General features: G+C 33.0%; 1 protein-coding gene across 3 annotated transcripts in view; it reads right to left on the bottom strand.

Moving 5' to 3' along the window:
• Window positions 1–22,832, bottom strand: part of GULP1 (GULP PTB domain containing engulfment adaptor 1) — a 312,023-nt gene that overhangs the window by 42,079 nt on the left and 247,112 nt on the right. For all 3 annotated transcript variants that reach the window (XM_003253837.4, XM_003253834.3, XM_030803196.1), the window contains exon 7: window positions 14,392–14,529. In XM_003253837.4, coding sequence (XP_003253885.1) covers window positions 14,392–14,529 — 138 coding nt within the window. The remainder of the gene's footprint in view (window positions 1–14,391; window positions 14,530–22,832) is intronic.

The raw sequence follows: 22,832 nt of genomic DNA, 5'->3' as shown, positions 1-22,832 counted from the left end.
TCACCCCAAAATCTCCTTAAGCTGATAAGCAACTTCAGCAAAGTCTCAGGATACAAAATCAATGTACAAAAATCACAAGCATTCTTGTACACCAATAACAGACAAACAGACAGCCAAATCATGAGTGAACTCCCATTCACAATTGCTTCAAAGAGAATAAAATACCTAGGAATCCAACTTACAAGGGACGTGAAGGACCTCTTCAAGGAGAACTACAAACCACTGCTCAATGAAATAAAAGAGGACACAAACAAATGGAAGAACATTCCATGCTCATGGGTTGGAAGAATCAATATCGTGAAAATGGCCATACTGCCCGAGGTAATTTATAGATTCAATGCCATCCCCATCAAGCTACCAATGACTTTCTTCACAGAACTGGAAAAAACTACTTTAAAGTTCATATGGAACCAAAAAAGAGCCCGCATCGCCAAGTCAATCCTAAGCCAAAAGAACAAAGCTGGAGGCATCACACTGCCTGACTTCAAACTATACTACAAGGCTACACTAACCAAAACAGCATGGTACTGGTACCAAAACAGCGACATAGATCAATGGAACAGAACAGAGCCCTCAGAAATAATGCCGCATATCAACAACTATCTGATCTTTGACAAACCTGACAAATACAAGCAATAGGAAAAGGATTCCTATTTAATAAATGGTGCTGGGAAAACTGGCTAGCCATATGTAGAAAGCTGAAACTGGATCCCTTCCTTAAACCTTATACAAAAATTAATTCAAGATGGATTAAAGACTTACATGTTAGACCTAAAACCATAAAGACCCTAGAAGAAAACCTAGGCAATACCATTCAGGACATAGGCATGGGCAAGGACTTCATGTCTAAAACACCAAAAGCAATGGCAACAAAAGCCAAAATTGACAAATCGGTTCTAATTAAACTAAAGAGCTTCTGCACAGCAAAAGAAACTACCATCAGAGTGAACAGGCAATCTACAAAATGGGAGAAAATTTTCGCAACCTACTCATCTGACAAAGGGCTAATATCCGTAATCTACAATGAACTCAAACAAATTTACAAGAAAAAAACAAACAACCCCATCAAAAAGTGGGCAAAGGACATGAACAGACACTTCTCAAAAGAAGACATTTATGCAGCCAAAAAACACATGAAAAAATGCTCATCATCACTGGCCATCAGAGAAATGCAAATCAAAACCACAATGAGATACCATCTCACACCAGTTAGAATGGCCATCATTAAAAAGTCAGGAAACAACAGGTGCTGGGGAGGATGTGGAGAAATAGGAACACTTTTACACTGTTGGTGGGACTGTAAACTAGTTCAACCATTGTGGAAGTCAGTGTGGCGATTCCTCAGGGATCTAGAACTAGAAATACCATTTGACCCAGCCATCCCATTACTGGATATATACCCAAAGTATTATAAATCATGCTGCTATAAAGACACATGCACACATATGTTTATTGCGGCACTGTTCACAATAGCAAAGACTTGGAACCAACCCAAATGTCCAACAACGACAGACTGGATTAAGAAAATATGGCACATATAAACCATGGAATACTATGCAGCCATAAAAAATGATGAGTTCATGTCCTTTGTAGGGACATGGATGAAACTGGAAAACCATCATTCTCAGTAAACTATCACAAGGACAAAAAACCAAACACTGCATGTTCTCACTCATAGCTGGGAATTGAACAATGAGAACACACGGACACAGGAATGGGAACAGCACACTCCGGGGACTGTTGTGGGATAGGGGGAGGGGGGAGGGACAGCATTAAAGGATATACCTAATGCTAAATGATGAGTTAATGGGTGCAGCACACCAACATGGCACATGGATACATATGTAACAAATCTCCACATTGTGCACATGTACCCTAAAACTTAAAGTATAATAATAATAATAATAATAAATTAATTACTCCAAAAAAAAACTGTCTCAACAAAGAAAAGGTCAGGACTAGATGGATTCACAACAAAATTCTACCAAATATGCAAAGAACTAATACCAATCCTGAAACTATTCCAAAACATTGAAGAACAGGGTTCTTCTTAACTCATTCTATAAGGCCAAGATCCCCTTGATAACAAAACCAGATAAGGATATAACAACAACAACAAAAACAAAACTACTGGTCAATATTCTTGATGAACAAAGACACAAAATCCTCAACAAAATGTTAGCTAACTCAACAGCACACAAAAATATAATACACCATGATTGAGTGGGATTTATACCAGAGATGCGTGGATGGTTCAACATATACAAATCAGTAAAGGTGGTAACTCAAATTAATGGAATGAAGGACAAAAATAATCATCTCAATAGACACAGAAAAAGAATTTGATAAAGTTCAACATTCCTTCATGATAACAATCTCTCAACAAACTAGGCACAGAAGAAACATACCATAAAATAACAAATCCACACCTAATGTCATACTGAAGGAGGAAATGGTGAAAGCCTTTCCTCTACAAACTGGAAGAAGACAAGAATGCCCACCTTCATCATTCCTATTCAACACAGTACTGGACGTCCACCCAGGGCAATCAAACAAGAAAGAAATAAAAGGCATCCAAATTGGAAAAGAGGAGTCAAATCATCCCTCTTTGCTGATATGATCTTATATCTAGAAAAACCTAATTGCTCCATAAAAAAACTCTCAGATTTGATAAATGAATTTAGTAAGACGGAGGATACAAAATTAATGTACAAAAGTCAGGAGCATTTCTGTACACCAATGATGTAGCTGAGAAGGAAAGCAAGAAGGCAATCTCTTTTACGATAGTGCAATATGTATACACATGCATATATATACATATATATATATAGAGAGAGATAAACACATATATGTATATACATATATATAGTAATAAATATATATATATGAATAAATTTAACCAAGGAGGTAAAAGTTCTCTATAAGGAGAGTACTATTTACTGACTGATAAAAGAAATAGTCAATGATACAAACAAATAGAAAAATATCCTATGTTCATGGATCATAAGAAATAATATCATTTAAATGACTCTACCAACCAAGGCAACCTGCAGATTCAATGCAATGCCTACCAAAATACTGACATCATTCATCACAGAATAAGAAACGGCAAACTTAAAGCAATTCTGAGCAAAAAGAGCCAAGCTGGAGGCATCACATTACTTGACTTCAAAATATACTACAAGGCAACAGTAACCAAAGCAGTATGGTATTGGTATAAAAACAGACACGCAGACTAATGGAATAGAATAAAGAACTCAGAAATAAAACCACATATTTACAGTCAACTGAGCTTTGACAAAGCCAAAAAGAACTTACACTGGAGAAAGAACATCCTCTTCAATTAATGGTGCTGGGAAAATTGAATTGAATAGAATGAAACTGGACCCCTATCTATCACCATATATAAAAATCAACTCAAAGTGGCCTAAAAACTTATATGTAATATCTGGAACTGTAAAAATATTAAAAGAAAATCTAAGGAAAACTACTGAACATTGGGCTAGGCAGAGAATTTATGACTAAGATGTCAAAAGTACTGGCAACACAAACAAAAATGGACAAATGGTACTTAATTACACTAAAAAGCATCTGCACAGAAAAATAAATAATCAACAGAATGAAGAAACAACTTTTGAACTGGAGAAAATATTTTCGGATTATTCATCTGACAGAGGACTAACTTCCAGAATATACAAGGAACTCAAACAAGTTAGGAAAAAAAAAATGTTCCCATTTAAAAAAAAAAAAAATGAGAAAGAACATGAATAGACATTTCCCACAGGAAGACACACGTTCAGCCAGCAAGTATATTAAAACACGCTCAATATCATAACCATCACGGAATGCAAATCAAAACCACAATGTTATCATCTTACCCCAGTCAGAATGGCTATTATTAAAAAGACAAAAGATAACAGAGATCGGCGAGGATGTGGAGAAAAAGGAACTTTTATGCACTGTTGGTGGAAATGTAAACTACTAAAGCTACTATGGAAAACAGTATAAAGATTTCAAAAAAAAACCCTGAAAATATACTTATCATTTGATCCAGCAGCTCCACTACTGGGTATCCATCCAAAGGAAAAGAAATCAATATATCAAAGGGATTCCTGCACTCAGATGTTTATTTCAAGACTATTCACAATAGCAAACATATGGAATCAACCTAAATGTCTGCCAATGGATAAATGGATGCAGAAAATGTGGTGTATATATGCACGATAAAATATTATTTGGCCATAAAAGTAATGATATCATGTCATTTGCAGCAACATGGATGGAACTGGAGGTCATTATCTTAAGTGAGATAAACAAGGCACAAAAAGACAAATATTGCATGTTTTTATTTACATGTGAAAGTAAAGTATTTGACCACATGGAGGTAGAGAGTAGAAAGATGGATAACAGAGCCTGAGAAGAATAAGTGGGGAAAGGAGGATGAAGAGAAGTGGGTTAATGGGTACAAACATACAGTTAGAGAGAAGGAATAAATTCAGTGTTTGATAGTAGAGTAAGGTGACTACAGTTAATATAAATGTATTATACTCAGGTGATGCCCTCCCTAAATGCCTTGACTTGATCACTACACATTATATCTATGTAACAATGTTTCACATTTACTCCACAAATTTGTTCAAATAAAAGAAAGTTTGTCTTAAAAAATCACATACAAAAGAACCTCAGACAATTAAATTAACTAAAAAATTAGTTTTCTAGTTTATAGCTGGTCACTCCTGCTTGCTGTCATAATAAGCCAATTCTTTGGAGTTTTTAAACTCAGGGACTTGATATGTAAATTATAGTATTTCATGAAATGGAGACATGAAAACTGGTATTGGAAGGAAATACTCAGCAACAATAAGCTTCCAGATACTAATTTCAAACTAATTACATTAAGTTGGATGGCTAATCTAAGAAAATTAGCTCTCCCTCAACCATGTAATGAAATAAAAAAACATTAATTTTTTATTTGGATAAATGTGATTCAAAAAATTTTTATTAATACAAAGTAAACGTGAAATATGGCTATAATAAGAATATGCAGTAAACACCTTCTCACAAATAGACCTTGTAAAATGACTGGATGCAATGATTCCTTCTAGTACTAATAATGTATGATTCTTTTGACAATGAACCCTTTTTATGGAGAATTAATTAAGATGTAAAAACGAAGTTTTAAACTTTGCCTTATTTTACAGTTCCTTTCACATCATTAAAAAATGTGTGTGTGATAATTTCATTTGTTTATTGGGGCTACTCTTTAAATTATATTAAAAGCAGCATTCAGCAAATAAGGTATATTTATTAACATTTGGAAATGAAATTGTGAAAAATAAAGAAAATCAAAATAATGGTTAAACAGTTGACAGCAATTATATTTAATTTATAATAAAAATAAACCATATCACAACAAATTCTCTGTTCTAGTTTTGTAGTATGCTAAGGTAGGCCTTCCTCTAAGTTCAAATTCTGTCTCTATCTAGCTTGTCACTCTAGGAAAGAAACTAATTCTTTTTGGCCTGCATTTACTTAAAATAAGATAAAAGGTTTGGTCCAAATAGGCCATACGTTATTTTTCAGATATTTAAGGTAAATTTTATTTTCAGATAATTTAGATTTACACTCAGCTGTGAGAAATAATACAGAGAGATCTTGTGTATCCTTTGTCCAGGTTATTCTAATGATAATATATTGCAAAACTATAGTACAGTACTATAGTACAATCAGGATATTAATAATATAGTCAAAATACAGAATAATTTGATTATGACAAGAATCCTTCATCTTGCTGTTTTATAAGCACATCCTCTTCTAGCCTGCCCTCACCATTTCCTTAACCTCTGGCAATCACTAATTGTTCTCCATTTCTATAATTTTGCTATTTTAAGAATGTTATAGAAATCGAATCATAGAGTACACAGGCTTTTGAGAAAGACTTTTTGCATTCCCTAATCTCTGGAGAGTCATCCACATTGTTGTGTGTCTAATAGTTCATGCCTTTTTATTGCTAAGTAATGTCCCTTCACACATTTTCTGGATGGCTTGTAGTTTTGGGCTATTATGAATAAGCCTCTATAAATATTTGTGTATAGGTTTTTGTGTGAACATTTTAAGTTTTGATTTCTCTGGGATAAATGTCCAAGTATTTCATAGAACAGCTGCATGTTTAGCTTCTTATAAAAGTGCCAAACTGTTTTTCCTGAATGGTCATACCATTTTATATCTCCATCAGCTATGTGTGAATGATGTACTTTTTCCCCATTCTTACCAGCATTTGGTGATTTTATTGTAGCCTGATAATTCTGTAGTAATATCTTATTTTGATTTTAATTTGCATTTCCCTAATGGACACCAATGTTTAACATCTTTTCACATGCTTACTTTCCATCTGTATATCCTCTTCAATGAAATGCATCTTGTTGTCTTTTGTTCGTGTTCTAATTTGATTGTTTTCATATTGTTGAGCGTTGAATGATTTTTTACTAGTTATTTGTCTGATATGTGGTTTGCAAATACTTTCTCCCAGTCTTTTCATCCCTCATTTGATAAAGAGCATCTAAACAAAATATAGATATTTTACTTTATGACAAAAAAATGCTTTCTTAAGACATGGAACAAAGCACTTATACATAGAAAAATGTTTTCAAAAGTTCAATGTATCATTTTCCCCCATTTTAAATCCTGCTATGGATGTCAATTCTAAGAACTCTTTTCCTAGCCCTACATCCTGAAGATTTCCCATGTGTTTTTTTTCTAAATGTTTTATAGTTGTATTTTTATATCTAAGTCCATGATGAATTTTCAGTTAATTTTTACATAGAGTGTGAGGTTTAGGTCAAGGTGCATTTTATTTGCCTATGAAAGTCCAATTGCACCAGCACTCTCTGAAAACAAAACAAAACAAAACAAAACAAAACAAAACCTTCTTCCCCCTATTGTACTGCTTTTGCAGCATTGACAAACATTAGCTGGGCATATTTCTGTGTGTTAATTTATATGTTCGCTCTTCCATTGACCTATTGTCTATCCCTCCACCAAAACTAAAGTCTTCATTAGTAAAGGTATCTAATAAGTCTTGAAACAGGGTAGATGAATTACTTTCACTTCACTGCTCTTTTTTTGAAATTGTTTTAGCGATTCTAGTTCCTTTGCTTTCCCATATAAAGTTTAGAATAATCTTGTCTATATCTACAAACAACCTTGCTATAATTTTGACAGGAATTCTGTTAAAAAGAACTGAAAATAGTATCTCTCCATTTATTTATAGATTCTACCATTTCTTTTATCAGCAATTTGTTGCATATGAATTTTCAGCATACAAATTTCACTTCTTAGTTTAGACTTATACCTATGTATTCCACTTCTTTTAGCAATTGTAAATTTTTGTATCCATATGTTCACTACTAGTATACAGCAATACAATTGATCCATGTATGTTAATTATGTATTCTGCCACCTGGCTACACTCATTTATTAAATGCAGAAATTGTTTTAGACTCAAAATTTTCTACTTAGACAATCATGCCATCTGCATATAAGCACAGTTTTGTTTCTTTTTTTACAATCTGCAAATTTATTATATGCTTTTTTGTCTTGCTGCAATGGCTAGAGCTTCTATGGCTGTGTTTCATATGAGCCAAGAGAGTGAAAAGCTTTGCTTAGTTGCATATCTTAGGAGGAAAGCATACATTTTTTCTACCATAAAGTAAAATATCTGTATTTTGTTTAGATGCTCTTTATCAAATTGAGGAAGTTCTTTCTATTCCTATTTTTCTGAGAGTTTTAAACAATGAGTGTGTGTTCATTCTTTAAGTTATTTTTAAAGCATTGACTGGTATTATCATGTTTCTTCTTTAGATTTTCCATGTGGTTGATTATATCATTGGATTTTTGAATGTTGAGCAAAATGTGCATCCTTGGGACAAACTACTCTTAATCTTTGCATATAATTCTTTTAATGCATGTGATGGTTATTACTGAGCATCAACTTTATTGGATTGAAGGATGCAAAGTATTGATCCTGTGTATGTCTGTGAGGGTGCTGCCAAAGGAGATTAACATTTGAGTCAGTGGGCTGGAAAAGGCAGACCCACCTTAAATCTGGATGGGCACCATTTAGTTGGCTGCTGGTGCAGCCAGAATATAAAGCAGACAGAAAAACGTGAAAAGGCTAAACTGGCTTAACCTCCCAGCCTACATCTTTCTCCTGTGCTGGATGCTTCCTGCCCTTGAACATTGGACTTCAAGTTTTTCAGCTTTGGGACTATGACTGGCTTCCTTGCTCCTCAGCTTGCAGCTGGGCCTATTGTGGCACCTTGTGATTGTGTGAGTTTAATACTCCTTAATAAACTTCCAATATATATATTAGCTCTATCCATCTAGAGAACCCTGACTAATATAATGCATTACTGGGTTATATTTCCTTAGGAATTTTTACATTTATGTTCCTGAGGAATTCAGATCTCTAGTGTTTTTTTTTTTTTTAATTGTCTAAGTCTGGTTTTGGTATCAGAGAAATACTAGTTTCACAAAATGAAGTAGAAAGTGTTTCTGTCTCTCTTATTTTTCACTGGAATGGATTGTATGGAATAGCATTAATTCTTGTTTAAACATTTTATAGAATTCTCCAGTGAAACCATCTACACCTGGAGATTTATCTTTTAATAACTTTTAATTTATAAATTTAATTTCCTTTATCGTTACCAGGCTATTAAAATAATCTATTTAATAATGAGTGATTTGTGGTAATATTGTTCCTAAATAATTGATCCAATTTATTTGTATTTTTGAATTTGTGTGTGTAACGTTCTTTATAGGATTCTCTTATTCTTTTGATATTCAGAGAGTCTGTAGTGAAATCTGCTGGTTCTCATTCTAAATATTGGTAACTTGTGTCTTCTCCCTCTCTTTTGTTCTTTGCCAAATTAATACAATTTGTGACTTTTATAATCTTTTAAAGAATCAGGTCTTTGCTTCATTGATTTTCTGTATTTTCCACTTCACCAATTTCTTCTCTTATTAATCTTATCTTCCTTCTGCTTAATTTGAGGTTTATTTTGATATTTTTGTTGTTCTGTGTAATTGAGATGGGAACATAGATTATTCATTTGAGACTTTCCTCTTTCCTAATGTATTAAATTAGTTACAGATTTCTTTCTTAGCACTGCTTTAGTTATATCACACAAATGTTGATATGCTCTAGTTCATTTTTATTCAATTCACAAAATTAAAAATTCATTTGTGAATCGCTATTTGATGTATGGAATACTTATGAATATGATGTTTCATTTCCTAGCTTTTAAAGATTTTCTGGCTTTCTGTTACTGATCTTTAGATTGATTTCCTTATAGTCAGAGAAACGTTAAATAATTTTAATTCTTTTAAATTTTCAAGATTTATTTTATGGTCCAGGATGTGACTTAATTTGGTACATCTTCCTCAAACACTTGAAAATAATGTACATTCTGTTGTTGTTGTGTGAGGTTCTCTGTAACTGCTCATTAGGTCCCACTGGCTGATGATGTTGAGTTATTCTATATCCTTGATGATTTTCTAATTATTCTATAAATTTGAGGGAAAGTGCCAGTAAAATTTTGACTATAATTGCGTATTTGTCTATTTACTCTTTTAGTTCTATCTGTTTTTGTTTCTCATTTTGCAGCTCTGTTTTTTGGTAATACACAGTTAGGATTACCATATCTTCTTGGGAACTGGTCCCTTTTATCACTATATGCCCCCCCATGTCTCTGGTAATTTTCTTTGCATTGAGGTCTACTTTATCTGATGTAAATATAGTTACTACTGCTTTCTCTGAATAATGTTTGCATGAAAACTCTCTTTTCATCCTTTCATTTTTAGCCTGCCTATATCACCTATACCATTACGTTTGCAATGAACTTCTTGTAGACGATATGTATCTGGATTATGTTTTGTAATCCACCCTAACAACATATTTTAACTGGTGTAGTTAGACCATTTACATTTAATGTGATTTTTGATATGTTAGGGCTTAAGTACATTATTTAATCTTTTTCTTTTCTGTTACCTATCTTTTTTCTTTCTCTGTTTTCTTTTCATGGCATTTCTATGGGCTTTTAAAATGATAACATTTTAATTTCTCTATAGTGCTTTTAAGTGTATCTCATTATACAACATGTTAGTGGTTGTTGTTGGATTCACATTTTATCTATATAACTTATCGTAGTTACCTAGCGCTATTATTTTTCCAGTTCATGTGAGGTGTAGAAACCTCACTTCCCTTTTTACATCCTCTTAACTTTCCTAGTTTAATATAATTGCCTTACATATTTCATATGCTCATATATGAAATCACATCAGATTTAAAATCACATCAGAAAGTATTTTTTCTTCTACCATCAAACATAATTTAGAAAACTAAGGATTTACTCATATGTTTGCTCATCTTGTTTTTTTTTTTTTTCCTTCCTTATGCTCCAAGTTCCCGTTTTGCATTGTTTCCTTTCCATTTAGAGAACTTCCTTTAGCCATTCATTTAGGATATCTAGTAGTGGCAAACAATCTTAATTTTCATTCATTTAATAATTTTTAAAAATTTCTTTCCAATTTCTGAAGAATATTTTTCTGGATATAGGGTCATTTGACAGGCTTTTGTTTTTTCCATTACTCAAAAAGTATTATGCAACTTCCTTCTTGCCTTCATGGTTTCTGGTGAGAAATACACTGCCATTCACATTCTCTGCTATAGGTAAGTACTTGCTTATCTCTTGTTGCTTTCAAGATTTTCCTTTTGTCTTTAGTTTTCAGAAGCTTGAATATGATGTGTCTTGGTGTGGAGTTACTTGGATTAATCCTGTTTGGAGATCACTCAGTATTTTAAATCTATAGGTTGATTTCCTTTGTCAAATTGGGAAAGTTTTCAACTAATATTCTTGGAGTGTTTTTAAGGGTGCTTATTTCTCTTTTTCCAGGACTCACATGACACACAAATGTTAGATATTTTGTTATGGTCCCACAGTCCATGAAGTTCTGTTTTGGCTTTGTTTTTGTTGGTTTATTGAGTCTATAATCTTTGTGTTGTTCAGATTGGGCGTTTTCTATTTGTCAATATTCCAGGTCATTGATTCTTTTCCTCTGTCCTCTCTATTCTGCTGTTAAGCCCATACACTAAGTCTTTCATGTGGTTACTTTATTTTTCAGTATTCTTCTATTATTATTATTATACTTTAAGTTTTAAGGTACTTGTGCACAACACGCAGGTTTGTTACATATGTATACATGTGCCATGTTGGTGTGCTGCACCCATTAACTCGTCATTTAGCATTGGGTATATCTCCTAATGCTATATCTTCTGTTTCTTTGCTTAGATTTTCTGTTTCATTGATAAGACTTTCTACATTCTCATCTGTTTCATGTGTGTTTATAACTGCTCATTTTATTATGTTATATGATGGCTGTTCTGAAACCTTTGTCCTATAATTATAATATCTCTGACATCTATGTGTTGGTAACTACTGACTGGCATTTCTTTTTTAGTTTAAGAAACCTGTTTCTTGGTATGAACAGTGATTTTCATTTTATGAAATACTGGAAATTATTTAAATTTTCTGCTTTAGGTGGCTTCATCAGATGCAATTCCAGTAGGAGACTGAGGGTGGAAATGCACTGCCCCGTTATTGCCTGGTAAGTATAGAAGCTCAGCATTCTAATTTGGCAGGGTTGAATGTTCTCATTCAGTGTTCTAATTTGGCAGGGTTGAGTGGTCCTCACTGTCACCATGGAAGAAGGAGGACTATTAATACAACATGATACTGTTAATAAAGTAGTGAATTCCAGTCTTATGCCTTACTAAAAAAGGTTTCATCTTTCAAAATCTCAATTTCAAAGAAGTACTAAAAAGATAAAATACAATGAACAGATAGAGTAAAGGCCCCAATAAGAGCAGATGAACTCTAGAGGAGGCCACAGCTATGGGAGTAATATAGCATGATGAGATAAATGTAGCAATAAGAATTACGAGTCTTAGATTTTAGTCCTGATTCTAATGACTACTTAGTTTTGCAACTTTGGGCAACTTACTTCAACATCTCCAGTCTTGGTTTTTTAAAATAGGAGGAGAGTTGTATGAGATAGGCCATAACTTATTTCCCATTTTAACACTCTATGCTAAACTATTTAAAATGAGAATTACGTAAGATGGCATATCAAAAATTCTGCATACATATAATATCAGTGTTATAAATATAGTCATCATTATAATTAGTGCTGATAAAACCTCATAGTTAAGATAGTGCAAGTATAACAAAATTTTGAGGAAACGTCCTTTTTCAGCTCATGAAGGTGATGCCAACTTATAGTTGGGAGATATCTGGGAACTTCTCAAAGACAAGACTTCCTCTACCTGCAGCAGAATCACTTGGTATACTTGATAAATATAGATTCCCTGAGATCCAGCCCCAATTGATAAGAGCTTTTAAAAGGCATCCTGTATGATTTTTATGCACATTAATGATTGTGAACCACTGCTTAGGCTTCAAGAAATTATTTTCAATCTTTTTTTTTTATTATACTTTAAGTTTTAGGGTACATGTGCACAACAAGAGAAAATAGAGTTGATATGCTATATCCAAAGAGAACAATCAATTACAGTTATGATAAAAAAGAAATGGGGTCTATGCTTATAAGCTGGCAAACTTATATTTTAAATATTAATTTAACAAATTTGGATAGGGATCAAAGAATATAAAACAAATGGCACAAATCTATAAGAAGGCCAATATTTAGAATGAACTCTGACTCTGAAACATTTCAAAGGACCTCAAGGAAATTTATTTCTATGGGTAAGGCAGGAAAGAATAATAATTAAGTTTACTTCTTTATGTAGGTGGTAAAAGGTTATTATAAATTATGTGTAGAAGATATTCAACAAATATCAACTTTAATCTTCTCAGTCATAGAGAAAAGAATCTTCAAGCAATCATGGTTAAAAAACACTTGAAATATGTAAATTTTATTTATTCATTCATCAGAAGTTCATATAAAATAAAATTCAAAATCAATTTGAGCTATATAAAATGTCTTATTGTGCACAAAATATTGTCTTATATTGCTAAGCATCTTTTTTCTGATGAAATGTTCCATAATGTGCACAAAATTCACAAAAGGTATTATAATGTCTAGTAGCTTAGCACATTAGCTTTCCTTTCTAGAGAACTACAGTTTAAAAAATAAAAATAAAAACTTGCTCTATTTTTTGTAACTTTTCAACGTGATCTTTTTCTTAAGGAATGTTTCATTGAGCACCTATTGTCCACTTGATGTAGGAGTCACATGAGCAAATAAAAAGGTATTTGTTCTCAAGAAGCTCAATAATGAAACTAGATAAACAAATGACATAGCAGTGATAATAATATTAGCTATCTGCTATTTTTGACAGCAGGAAAAATTAGCAAACAGATGAATTGTTTTATTTCCTATCTAAACCAATAAAATTGTTGAGGTTACATGTTTTTCCTTTATTGCAGCCATCAATGGGTTTTCCTTAAGATTCCAGATGATTAAACAACTGCTACAGGATTTAACATAGAATTTCATACATACAATTCCATTAACTTTCATTATTTTAAGTTTTTTTTTTCTCCTCTTGAGATGGAGTCTCACTCTGCCACCAGGCTGGAGTTCAGTGGCACGACCTTGGCTCACTGCAACTTCTGCCTCCCAGGTTCAAGTGATTTCCTGCCTCAGCCTCCCTAGTAGCTGGGATCACTGGCACACGCCACCATACCCAGCTAATTTTTGTATTTTTAGTAGAGATGGAGTTTCACCATTTTGGTCAGGATGGTCTTGATCTCTTGACCTCGTGATCTGCCCACCTCGGCCTCCCGAAGTGCTGGGATTACAGGCGTGAGCCACCGCGCCTGGCCTAAGATTTTTATATAATGAACATAAGGAACTAAATTTTTAATGTATTGGAAAATCTTTTAAGGAACCATACAGATTATATTTCCTGGAGTTAAGAATATTTATTTTCATAAAATCCATCAGATTCTGCACATGTGAGGGAAACACTTTTGCTCACTATTACTCTTTGTATTATGTGCATATTACTAAATCATATTTGAGTTTAAAATTGTAAAATAGATTAAATTATTATAAAATAAATGCATGCATAACATAAGCAGGCATGACATTCTAATAAAAGAAATTTACATGTAAGTTTATGCTCATGACCATGAGAATTTAGTTACAGATGAAATCCTGAAGCATATTCTCATGACAAAATAAATCTATTAGTACAGCTAAGTATTTACAGACATTATTCATTTTCAAATACTTTGCTAATGCCAGAAGCAAGACAATTCCTGGCTTGTAAAACAGAACAAACCACCCTACAACATCTGGGATACTTACACACTTTTCGCTGTCAAATACATAGCACAAATGTTTATTTGACTCAGAATCTTTGCATATGAAAGTGAATATCCTCTTGTCAGTTTTATCATCTGCACAAAAAGATATTCTATGAAGCTGGCAATTGTGTTGAACTTCCTGTGAACACAGATGGAAATAAACATAGTTGATGGGATTCTTTTTTCATTTTCTGAAATACTCGTTTGTGTTAATAACATATGACTTTAAAAGTAGAACAATCATCTGTCAATTCTTGATTTTATAATTATGTACACCCCAACCTAAAACAAAGGCATAATGGATACAGATAGACCTCCTGACTCAGGATGAAACTAAGATATGCATTTCAATAGTGCTTAGCAAAACACAAGCATAGTACAAAATGATCAAAGATTTATGGCCTATCTGAGCTACAGTGGCTCTTGAGAAATCATATACTTTAAACTTTGCATGTTTACAGAGGAGAACAATGAGACTCAGAAAGAATAAGACACTCCCACAGTTTTACAGAATTACCAGAACTGTTTTAAGCCAGAGCAATTCTTATTTTATCTCACTGCTATTTACTAGCATTATAATTTAGAACACAGCTTTATCTGGATACGATTTCATGTGAAACACACTATCATTTCATCCTTAGTAATCTTATTAAATTTTATTTTATATAATTTCATGGTTACTCATACACTCTTGAACCTGTTCTGTCTAGGAAGCTCATCTTTGGAACTTCTGTAGCATTTTTCATGAAGCAATGAATGAATGGTATACATATCTAGACTCCAAATCACACATTTAAATCTATTCATCAGTAGAAGACAAATACTGCAACCAGATAGATATAGTTGCAGCATATATTTACACATGCACACACACAGACACACACATACTTTAAATTATAAAACTTATAAAATAGCAGGTATATACATCATTAAAATAAAAATACTTATATAAAATAAATGTGTTTCTATAATTACTATTATTTAGTCAAAAGATGGAGCATTTGACACTTTTTATATTCATATAGATCATCCGTGTTAATTATTCATTCTTCACAGTCTTCTGAAACATGTTGGAGGTAGAAAAGAAATCCAATGTTTTTGATTATGACAAGTAGAAAAGTCAACTATTCCCTTTTCTGTTGTAGTCATAAATATATTTTCCTAAGATGCACTGTAACACTAGAAATATCAATCAGAAACTCAGTTCACCAACATTATTGAGTGGGTGTTTTATAAGATTGGAGATAGAAGCAACTATAGTTTCATCTAAGGAAGGCTGGCTGAAGATCCCCCAAAAAAGCTTTATTTTAGGTTATAACTAGAAGAGTTTCTCTAAAGATGGCTTCAGACAACCTGTAGGACAAATACCTGGGGTGCTTGCTATAAAAATTTACACTGTTTTTACCTCAGTTGAATCAAAATCTCAGAGATGTTGTTCAAGATAAGAATCATTGATATGAAAACATTTAAACTTCTCAGTTCAGAGTTTGATGTGTCAGCTTGCTGAGATTTGCTCTATTACTCTGATTCAAATAACTGCTCATCAGACTGAAAATGAATATATAAAATGAGATATACAAATAAATGCTAAGAGAACTGTCCACAGCAATGCATTCTTTCCCTGCATACAATGGTAAACCAAATGGTAAGCCATCAAAGAGTTGCTTGGTAAGTATGAAAATTAAAATGAGGAAGTATATTGTATGATTGTAATGCTTACCAGCATTATTAGATAGCCTAATTCATCTGTTTAAAAACAGGGGGAACCAATTCTAAGAAGAGGTGCTTGACTTACTTAGCTTTTGATGGTGGCATCTTTCCTTTCTTATACATAGAGCATCGATGGACAATGACCATATTTGTTTGAGACTATCTTCTTTCTATATTTTGCCTATTAGAACAGTTTCCTTCTTATTGTTTTTTTTTGTTTTAATGACAATATAGTCAATTAAATAACAGCTCTCTGTTACATGATAGCTCCCAAATACTGACAGGAGGTCTACACCACCTTATTAATTGTAAAAGCATGTTAATGATAAATAAAGAGAAAATATTACTGCTAAACACTATAGGAAAAAAAATTCATTTCTCCATAGATGGGAGAAATTATGAGTAACATGCAAAACACAACATTCACTTAGCTGGTGCTGAAATCTACATAGTCTCTAATTTACTTACCCAACCAGTATGATCACAGAAAGTGTTTCGTTATGACCAGTGGTGAATCATCCTAATCTTTCTTTGGATTAGCAAAAGTATCTTCCTAAAACAATCTAGGGAGCTGAAACCTGTAATTTCATTATTTTTGTCAGTTATTTTATTATTATTGTGACAGATCACTATGGATTTGAAATGTAGCAATAATTTTTGGTAAGACAGGATAAAGAGACCCAGGAACACAATAATAATAATAATAAACACATAGGCTTTCATACTAATGATATTTTATTGGAGTTGGAACAAAAAATCAGTAGATGTTTTTATCCCCAATTTATCTATCTACACCACCTGTTTCTAGCACTCTATATAATCTTCATTTGGAGGACAAGTGAGAAAAGCAGAAAGGGAAAGGACACAGAAGGAAAGACAGAGGAGCCAACTGTTATTGAGATTGCTTTCACTTAATTTTCACTTTCCATTTTCATTCATGCAAGTGAAAAAAAAATAAAGATTCTATTCTGTATAAAGACAGTCCATGTTAGATTAATAATATATTTAAAAATCCTGTCTCATATATATATATGTTTAACTATAAATAAATTTATTTTAGAAGTAGCACATTTAATTGTTTTTCTAAATATCAACATATATCTAGAATGAAATGATTGATTTTTTTCTGTTTCACTTATGTATATGTCCTTGAATAGTAGTTCCTAAATGCATGTCTGTGAATGTCTATGAATAGGTTGTATCTGAGAACTGAGAACTGTCTCTTTCTCTCTCTCTCACCACACACACACACACACACACACTCACACACACATACCGCAATCGGCATTCTTAGGAATGTTTTGGGGACACTGGTGCTCAGCAGAGCTTGTTAACCCCTTTTTTAGATTTCCTATATTTTTAATGCATTCAAGAAATGGTACTTTATATATATGGGTAAATAGTCATATACTCTATATTCATATGTAACATATGGTAAATAGTTGTTCTATATTAATATGCAATATAATTGAATGTATAAAATATCTCAAGGATTTTTAAACTCCAAGATTGCTCTCCAGGTTTGGTAGGAATTTAAATAGAGATGCTTCTTTTTCATTAAGAGTTTTAAAAAGTCACTTCTGGGAATAGAATTCAAGTAGGGCTCTTAAAAATTAGCTATTAATGCTAAATGCATACCTCAGAAATTTAGAAAGATCACTAGTTAGCAATCTAATATCACACTTAGAGGAACTAGAAGAACAAATATCAACTAACCCCAAAGCTAGCAGAAGATATAACTAAAATCTGAGTGGAACTGAATGAAATTGAGAGAAAAGAATCCGTAAAAACAATAAACAAACCCAAAAGTTAATTCTTTGAAAGGATCAACAAGATCACTAGACCACTAGCTACATAAACAAAGACTAAAGGAGAGAAGAGCCAAGGAAGTACAATGAGAAACAACAAAGGTGGTATTACAACTGATCCCACAGAAATACAAAAGATCCTCAGAGACTATTACGAATACCTTGAAGCTCACAAACTAGAAAATCTAGAGGAAATTGATAAATTTCTAGAAACGCATAACCTCCCAACATTGAATCAGCAAGAAACTTAAATCCTGAACAGAACAATATCAAGTTCTGAAATTGAATCAGTAATAAAAAGTCTACCAACCAAACAAAGCCCCAGAGCAGATGGATTCACAGCCAAATTCTACTATACCTACAAAGAAGAGTTGGTACCAATTCCACTGTAACCACTCCCAAAATACTGAGGAGAAGGAACTTCTGTCTAACTCATTCGACAAAACCAGCATAATTCGGATACTAAAACATGGCAAAAACACACTGAAAAAAGAAAACTATAGGCCAATATTCCGGATGTACATAGATGCAAAAATTCTCAAGAGAATACTTGCAAACTGAATGCCACAGTACATTAAAAAATTAATTCAAAATAACCAAGAAGGCTTCATTCCTGGGATGCAAGGTTTGTTCAACATATGTGAATCAATAAATACAATTCAACATAAAAACAGAATTAAGAACAAAAACCATATGATCATATCAACAGAAGTGGAAAAAGCCTTCGAAAAAATCCAGCATTCCTTCATGATAAAATCCCTATACAAATTAGGCATTGAAGGAACATACTTCAGAATAGTACAGCCATCTATGACAAACCCAAAGCCAACATAATACTGAACTGGCAAAAGCTGGAACATTCCCCTTGAGAACTGGAACAAGACAAGGATGCCCACTCTCACCACTCCTATTCCACAGAGTGCTCAAAGTCCTTGCCAGAGGAATCAGACAGTAGAAAAAAAGAGAAGGCTTCAATATAGAAAAATAATAAGTCAAACTATACCTCTTAACTGACAATACAATTCTCTACCTAGAAGATCCTAAAGATTCCACCAAGAGCCTCCTGCAACTGATAGTAAACAACTTCAGTAAAGTTTCAAGATATAAAATCAATGTACAGAAATCAGTAGCATTTCTGTACACCAATAACATTAAAGCTGAGAGACAAATCAATAATGCAAGATCACTAGTTAGCAATAGTCAACAAAAAAATAAAATACCTAGTAATACATCTAACCAAGGAGGTGAAAGATTTCTACAAGAAGAACTACAAAACACTGCGGAAAAAAATCAAAGATGACAGAAACAAATGGAAAAATATCCCATGCTCATGAATTGGAAGAATTAATACTGTTAAAATGACCATATTGCCCAAACAATATACAGATTCAATGCTATTCCTAGCAAATGACCAATGCCATTTTTCAGGGAATTAGAATTTTTAAAATTCTAAACTGCATATGAAACCAAAAAAGAGCCTGAATAGCCAGAGCAATTTTAACCAAAAGAATAAATCTGGAGGCACCACATTACCTGATATCTGTATTCTAAGGCTACAGTAACCAAAACGGCATGGTACTGGTACAAAAACAGATACATAGACCAATGGCAAAGAATAGAGAATTTAGAAATAAAGCCAAAAGTCTACAGCCATCTGATCTTTGACAAAGTCAACAAAAATAAACAATGGGGAAAGGATTCCCTATTCAATAAATGGTGCTGGGATACCTAGCTGGCCAGATACAGAAGAATGAAACTGGACCCCTACCTTTTACCATATACAGAAATTAACTCAAGATGGATTAAATAATGTAGTACCTCAAACTATAAAAATCCTAGAAGAAAATAATGTAAATGCCCTTCTTGACATCAGCTTTGGTAAAGAATTTTTCTCTAAGTTCCCAAAAGCAATTGCAACAAAAACGAAAGTAGACAAGTGGAACCTAATTAAAGATCATCTGCACGCAAAAGAAACTATCAAACAAAGTAAACAGACACCTTACAGAATGGGAGAAAATATTTGCAAACTATGCATCCAACAAACGTCTAATACCCAGGTTCTATAAGAAACTTAAACAATTAAACAAGCAAAAAACAAATCACCATATTAAAAAGTGGGCAAAAGACATGAACAGACACTTCTCTAAAGAAGAAAAACAAGCAGCCAATAAACATGAAAAAAATGCTCCGCATCACTTATCATCAAAGAAATTCAAATAAAAACCACAGACAGATACAATCTCACACCAATCAGAATCGCTCTTATTAAAAAGTCAAAAACAACAGATGCTGGTGAGGCTATGAAAAAAAGGGAATGCTTATACACTATTGGTGGGAATGTAATTTAGTTCAGCCGCTATGGAGAGAAGTTTGGAGATTTCCCAAGGAACTTAAAACAGTTACTGTTTTCCAGCAACCCTGTTACTGGGTATACATACTTGACATATATCCATAAAAAGACAAATCTTTCTACCAAAAAGACACATGCACTCATATGTTCATTGCAGCACTATTTATAATGGCAACGACATGTAATCAACCAAGGTGCCCATTAATGGTAGATTGGATAAAGAAAATGTGGTACATATATACCACAGAATACCGTGCAGCCACAAAAAGAACAAAATCATGTCCTTTCCAGAAAATGGATACTGCTGGAGGCCGTTATCCTAAACGAATTAATGCAGAAAAAGAAAAACAAATACTGCATGTTCTCACTTATAAGTGTGAAACATTGGGTACTCGTGGACATAATGATGGCAATAATAGACACTGGCTAACTTATAAAGCGGATGGGAAAAAAGGGTGTTAAAGGTTGAAAAACTAACTATTGGGTACTGTGCTCACTATCTGGGTGATGGAATCATTCATATGCCAAACCTCAGCATGATGCAATATACCCAGGTAACAAATCTGCACATGTAACTCTTGAATTTAAAATGAAAGTTGAAATTATTAAAAACAAAACGAATAGAAATAAATAACAGAAAAAATAGAAATTAATTTTTAATATTAACTAGTAATTTACTATTATTAATTTAAACATTAAATAATAATTATTACTTTAATATTAAATAATTAAATACTACTAATTTAATATTAAACACTAATTGAATATTAATTATTAATAACAATTTATTATTAAATATTAAAGTCAATAGGAAATCGAGACTTGTGGACAGGAAAGAAAAGCACTGGCATTATTGATTTTGGTAAGGCAATATAGGGTAATGAAGTCAACTGGCTAATCATGTTGAGTTGAACCCCACTTCCTTGATATTTTGTAAAGGAGGTTTAGGTTGGGAGAAGCATGCAGATTTGATATTAAAAGCTTAAGAAACAGAATTATATAATTAATAGGTTGTCATGTGATAAACTTATTGATAGAAACCTGAAAATATGATTTTCCACAATAAAAATAGTAGGTGGGAATCATCTACTTTCTTACTACCTTTCCCTTTGTTTTTTGTTGTTTGTTTGTTTTTGTTTTTATCACCAAACAGACTTTTTTAAACTTTTATTTTAGATTCTGGGGGTGCATGTTCAGGTTTGTTACCAGGGTATACTGCATGATGCTGAGGTTTTGGGTAAAAATAGTCCCATCACTGAGGTACTAAGCATAGTATGCAAAAATTTGTTTTTAAACCCTTATCCCCTCCCTCCTTCTCCCTCTGGTAGCCCCCAGCAACTACTGTTGTATCATTATGTCCATGAGTACCCAATATAAGTACTCGCTTATAAGTAAGAATATACAGTATATGGTTTTCTGTTTCTGCATTAATTCATTTAGGATAATGACCTCCAGATGCAACCATGTTGCTGCAAAAGGACACAATTTCATTCTTTACTATGGTTGCATAGTGTTCCAATGATGTCTGTCTACCACATTTTCTTTATCCAATCCACCACTGAGAGGCATCTAGGTTGATTCCATGTTTTTGCTATTGTGAAAAGTGCTGCGATGAAAATGACAGTGTATGTCTTTCTGGTATAAAGATTTATTTTTCTTTTGGATATATACCAAGTATATACAACCAGCATTAGGGTTGCTGGAAAATGGTAACTGTTTGAAGTTATTTGAGAAATCTCCAACTGCTCTCCACAGCAGCTGAACTAATTTACTTTCCCACCAACAGTGTATAAGCATTCTCTTTTCTTCACAATCTCACCAGCATCTGTTATTTATTAACTTTTTAATAACAGTTATTCTGCATGGTGGTGATTGTAGCTCATTGTGGTTTTGATTTTAATTTCTTTGATTAGTGATGTGGAGCATTTTTTTCATGTTTAATAGCCACTTGTTTGTTTTCTTTTGAGAAGTGCCTGTTCCTGTTTCTTTTTCCCACTTTTTAATAGGTTTATTATTATTTTTTGCTTGTTCAATTGTTTAAGCTCCTCATAGATTCTGGATATTAGATGTTTGTTAAATGCATAGCTTGCAAATATTTTATCCCATTCTGTAGGTGTCTGTTTACTCTGTTCATAGTTTCTTTTGCTGTGCAGAGGCTCTTTAATTTAATTAGGTCCCACTTGTCAACTTTTGTTTTTGTTGCAATTGCTTTTGAGGACTTAGTCATCAATTCTTTCCCAAGGGCAATGTCCAGAATGGTGTTTCCTAGGTTTTCTTCCAGGATTCTTATACCTTAAGGTCTTATATTTAAATATTTGATCCATCTTGAGTAAATTCTTGTATATGGTGAAAGGTAAGGGTCCAGTTTCAATCTCCTCCATATGGCTAGCCAGGTATCCCAGCACCAATTATTGAATAATCATTTCCCCATCTGTTATTTTTGTTGACTTTGTCAAAAATCAGATGGCTGCAGGTGTGCAGCTTTAATTTTGGGTTCTCTATTCTCTACTATTGCTGTACCACAGACTTTTTCTAAGCACAGCTTAATTTTTGACCATATTCACTTTGGTTTTT

Source organism: Nomascus leucogenys, chromosome 22a (assembly GCF_006542625.1).
Source record: "Nomascus leucogenys isolate Asia chromosome 22a, Asia_NLE_v1, whole genome shotgun sequence".
Classification (NCBI taxonomy): domain Eukaryota; kingdom Metazoa; phylum Chordata; class Mammalia; order Primates; family Hylobatidae; genus Nomascus; species Nomascus leucogenys.
Note: the sequence above shows the minus strand (reverse complement) of the source record. Positions and strands in the feature narration are given on the sequence as shown.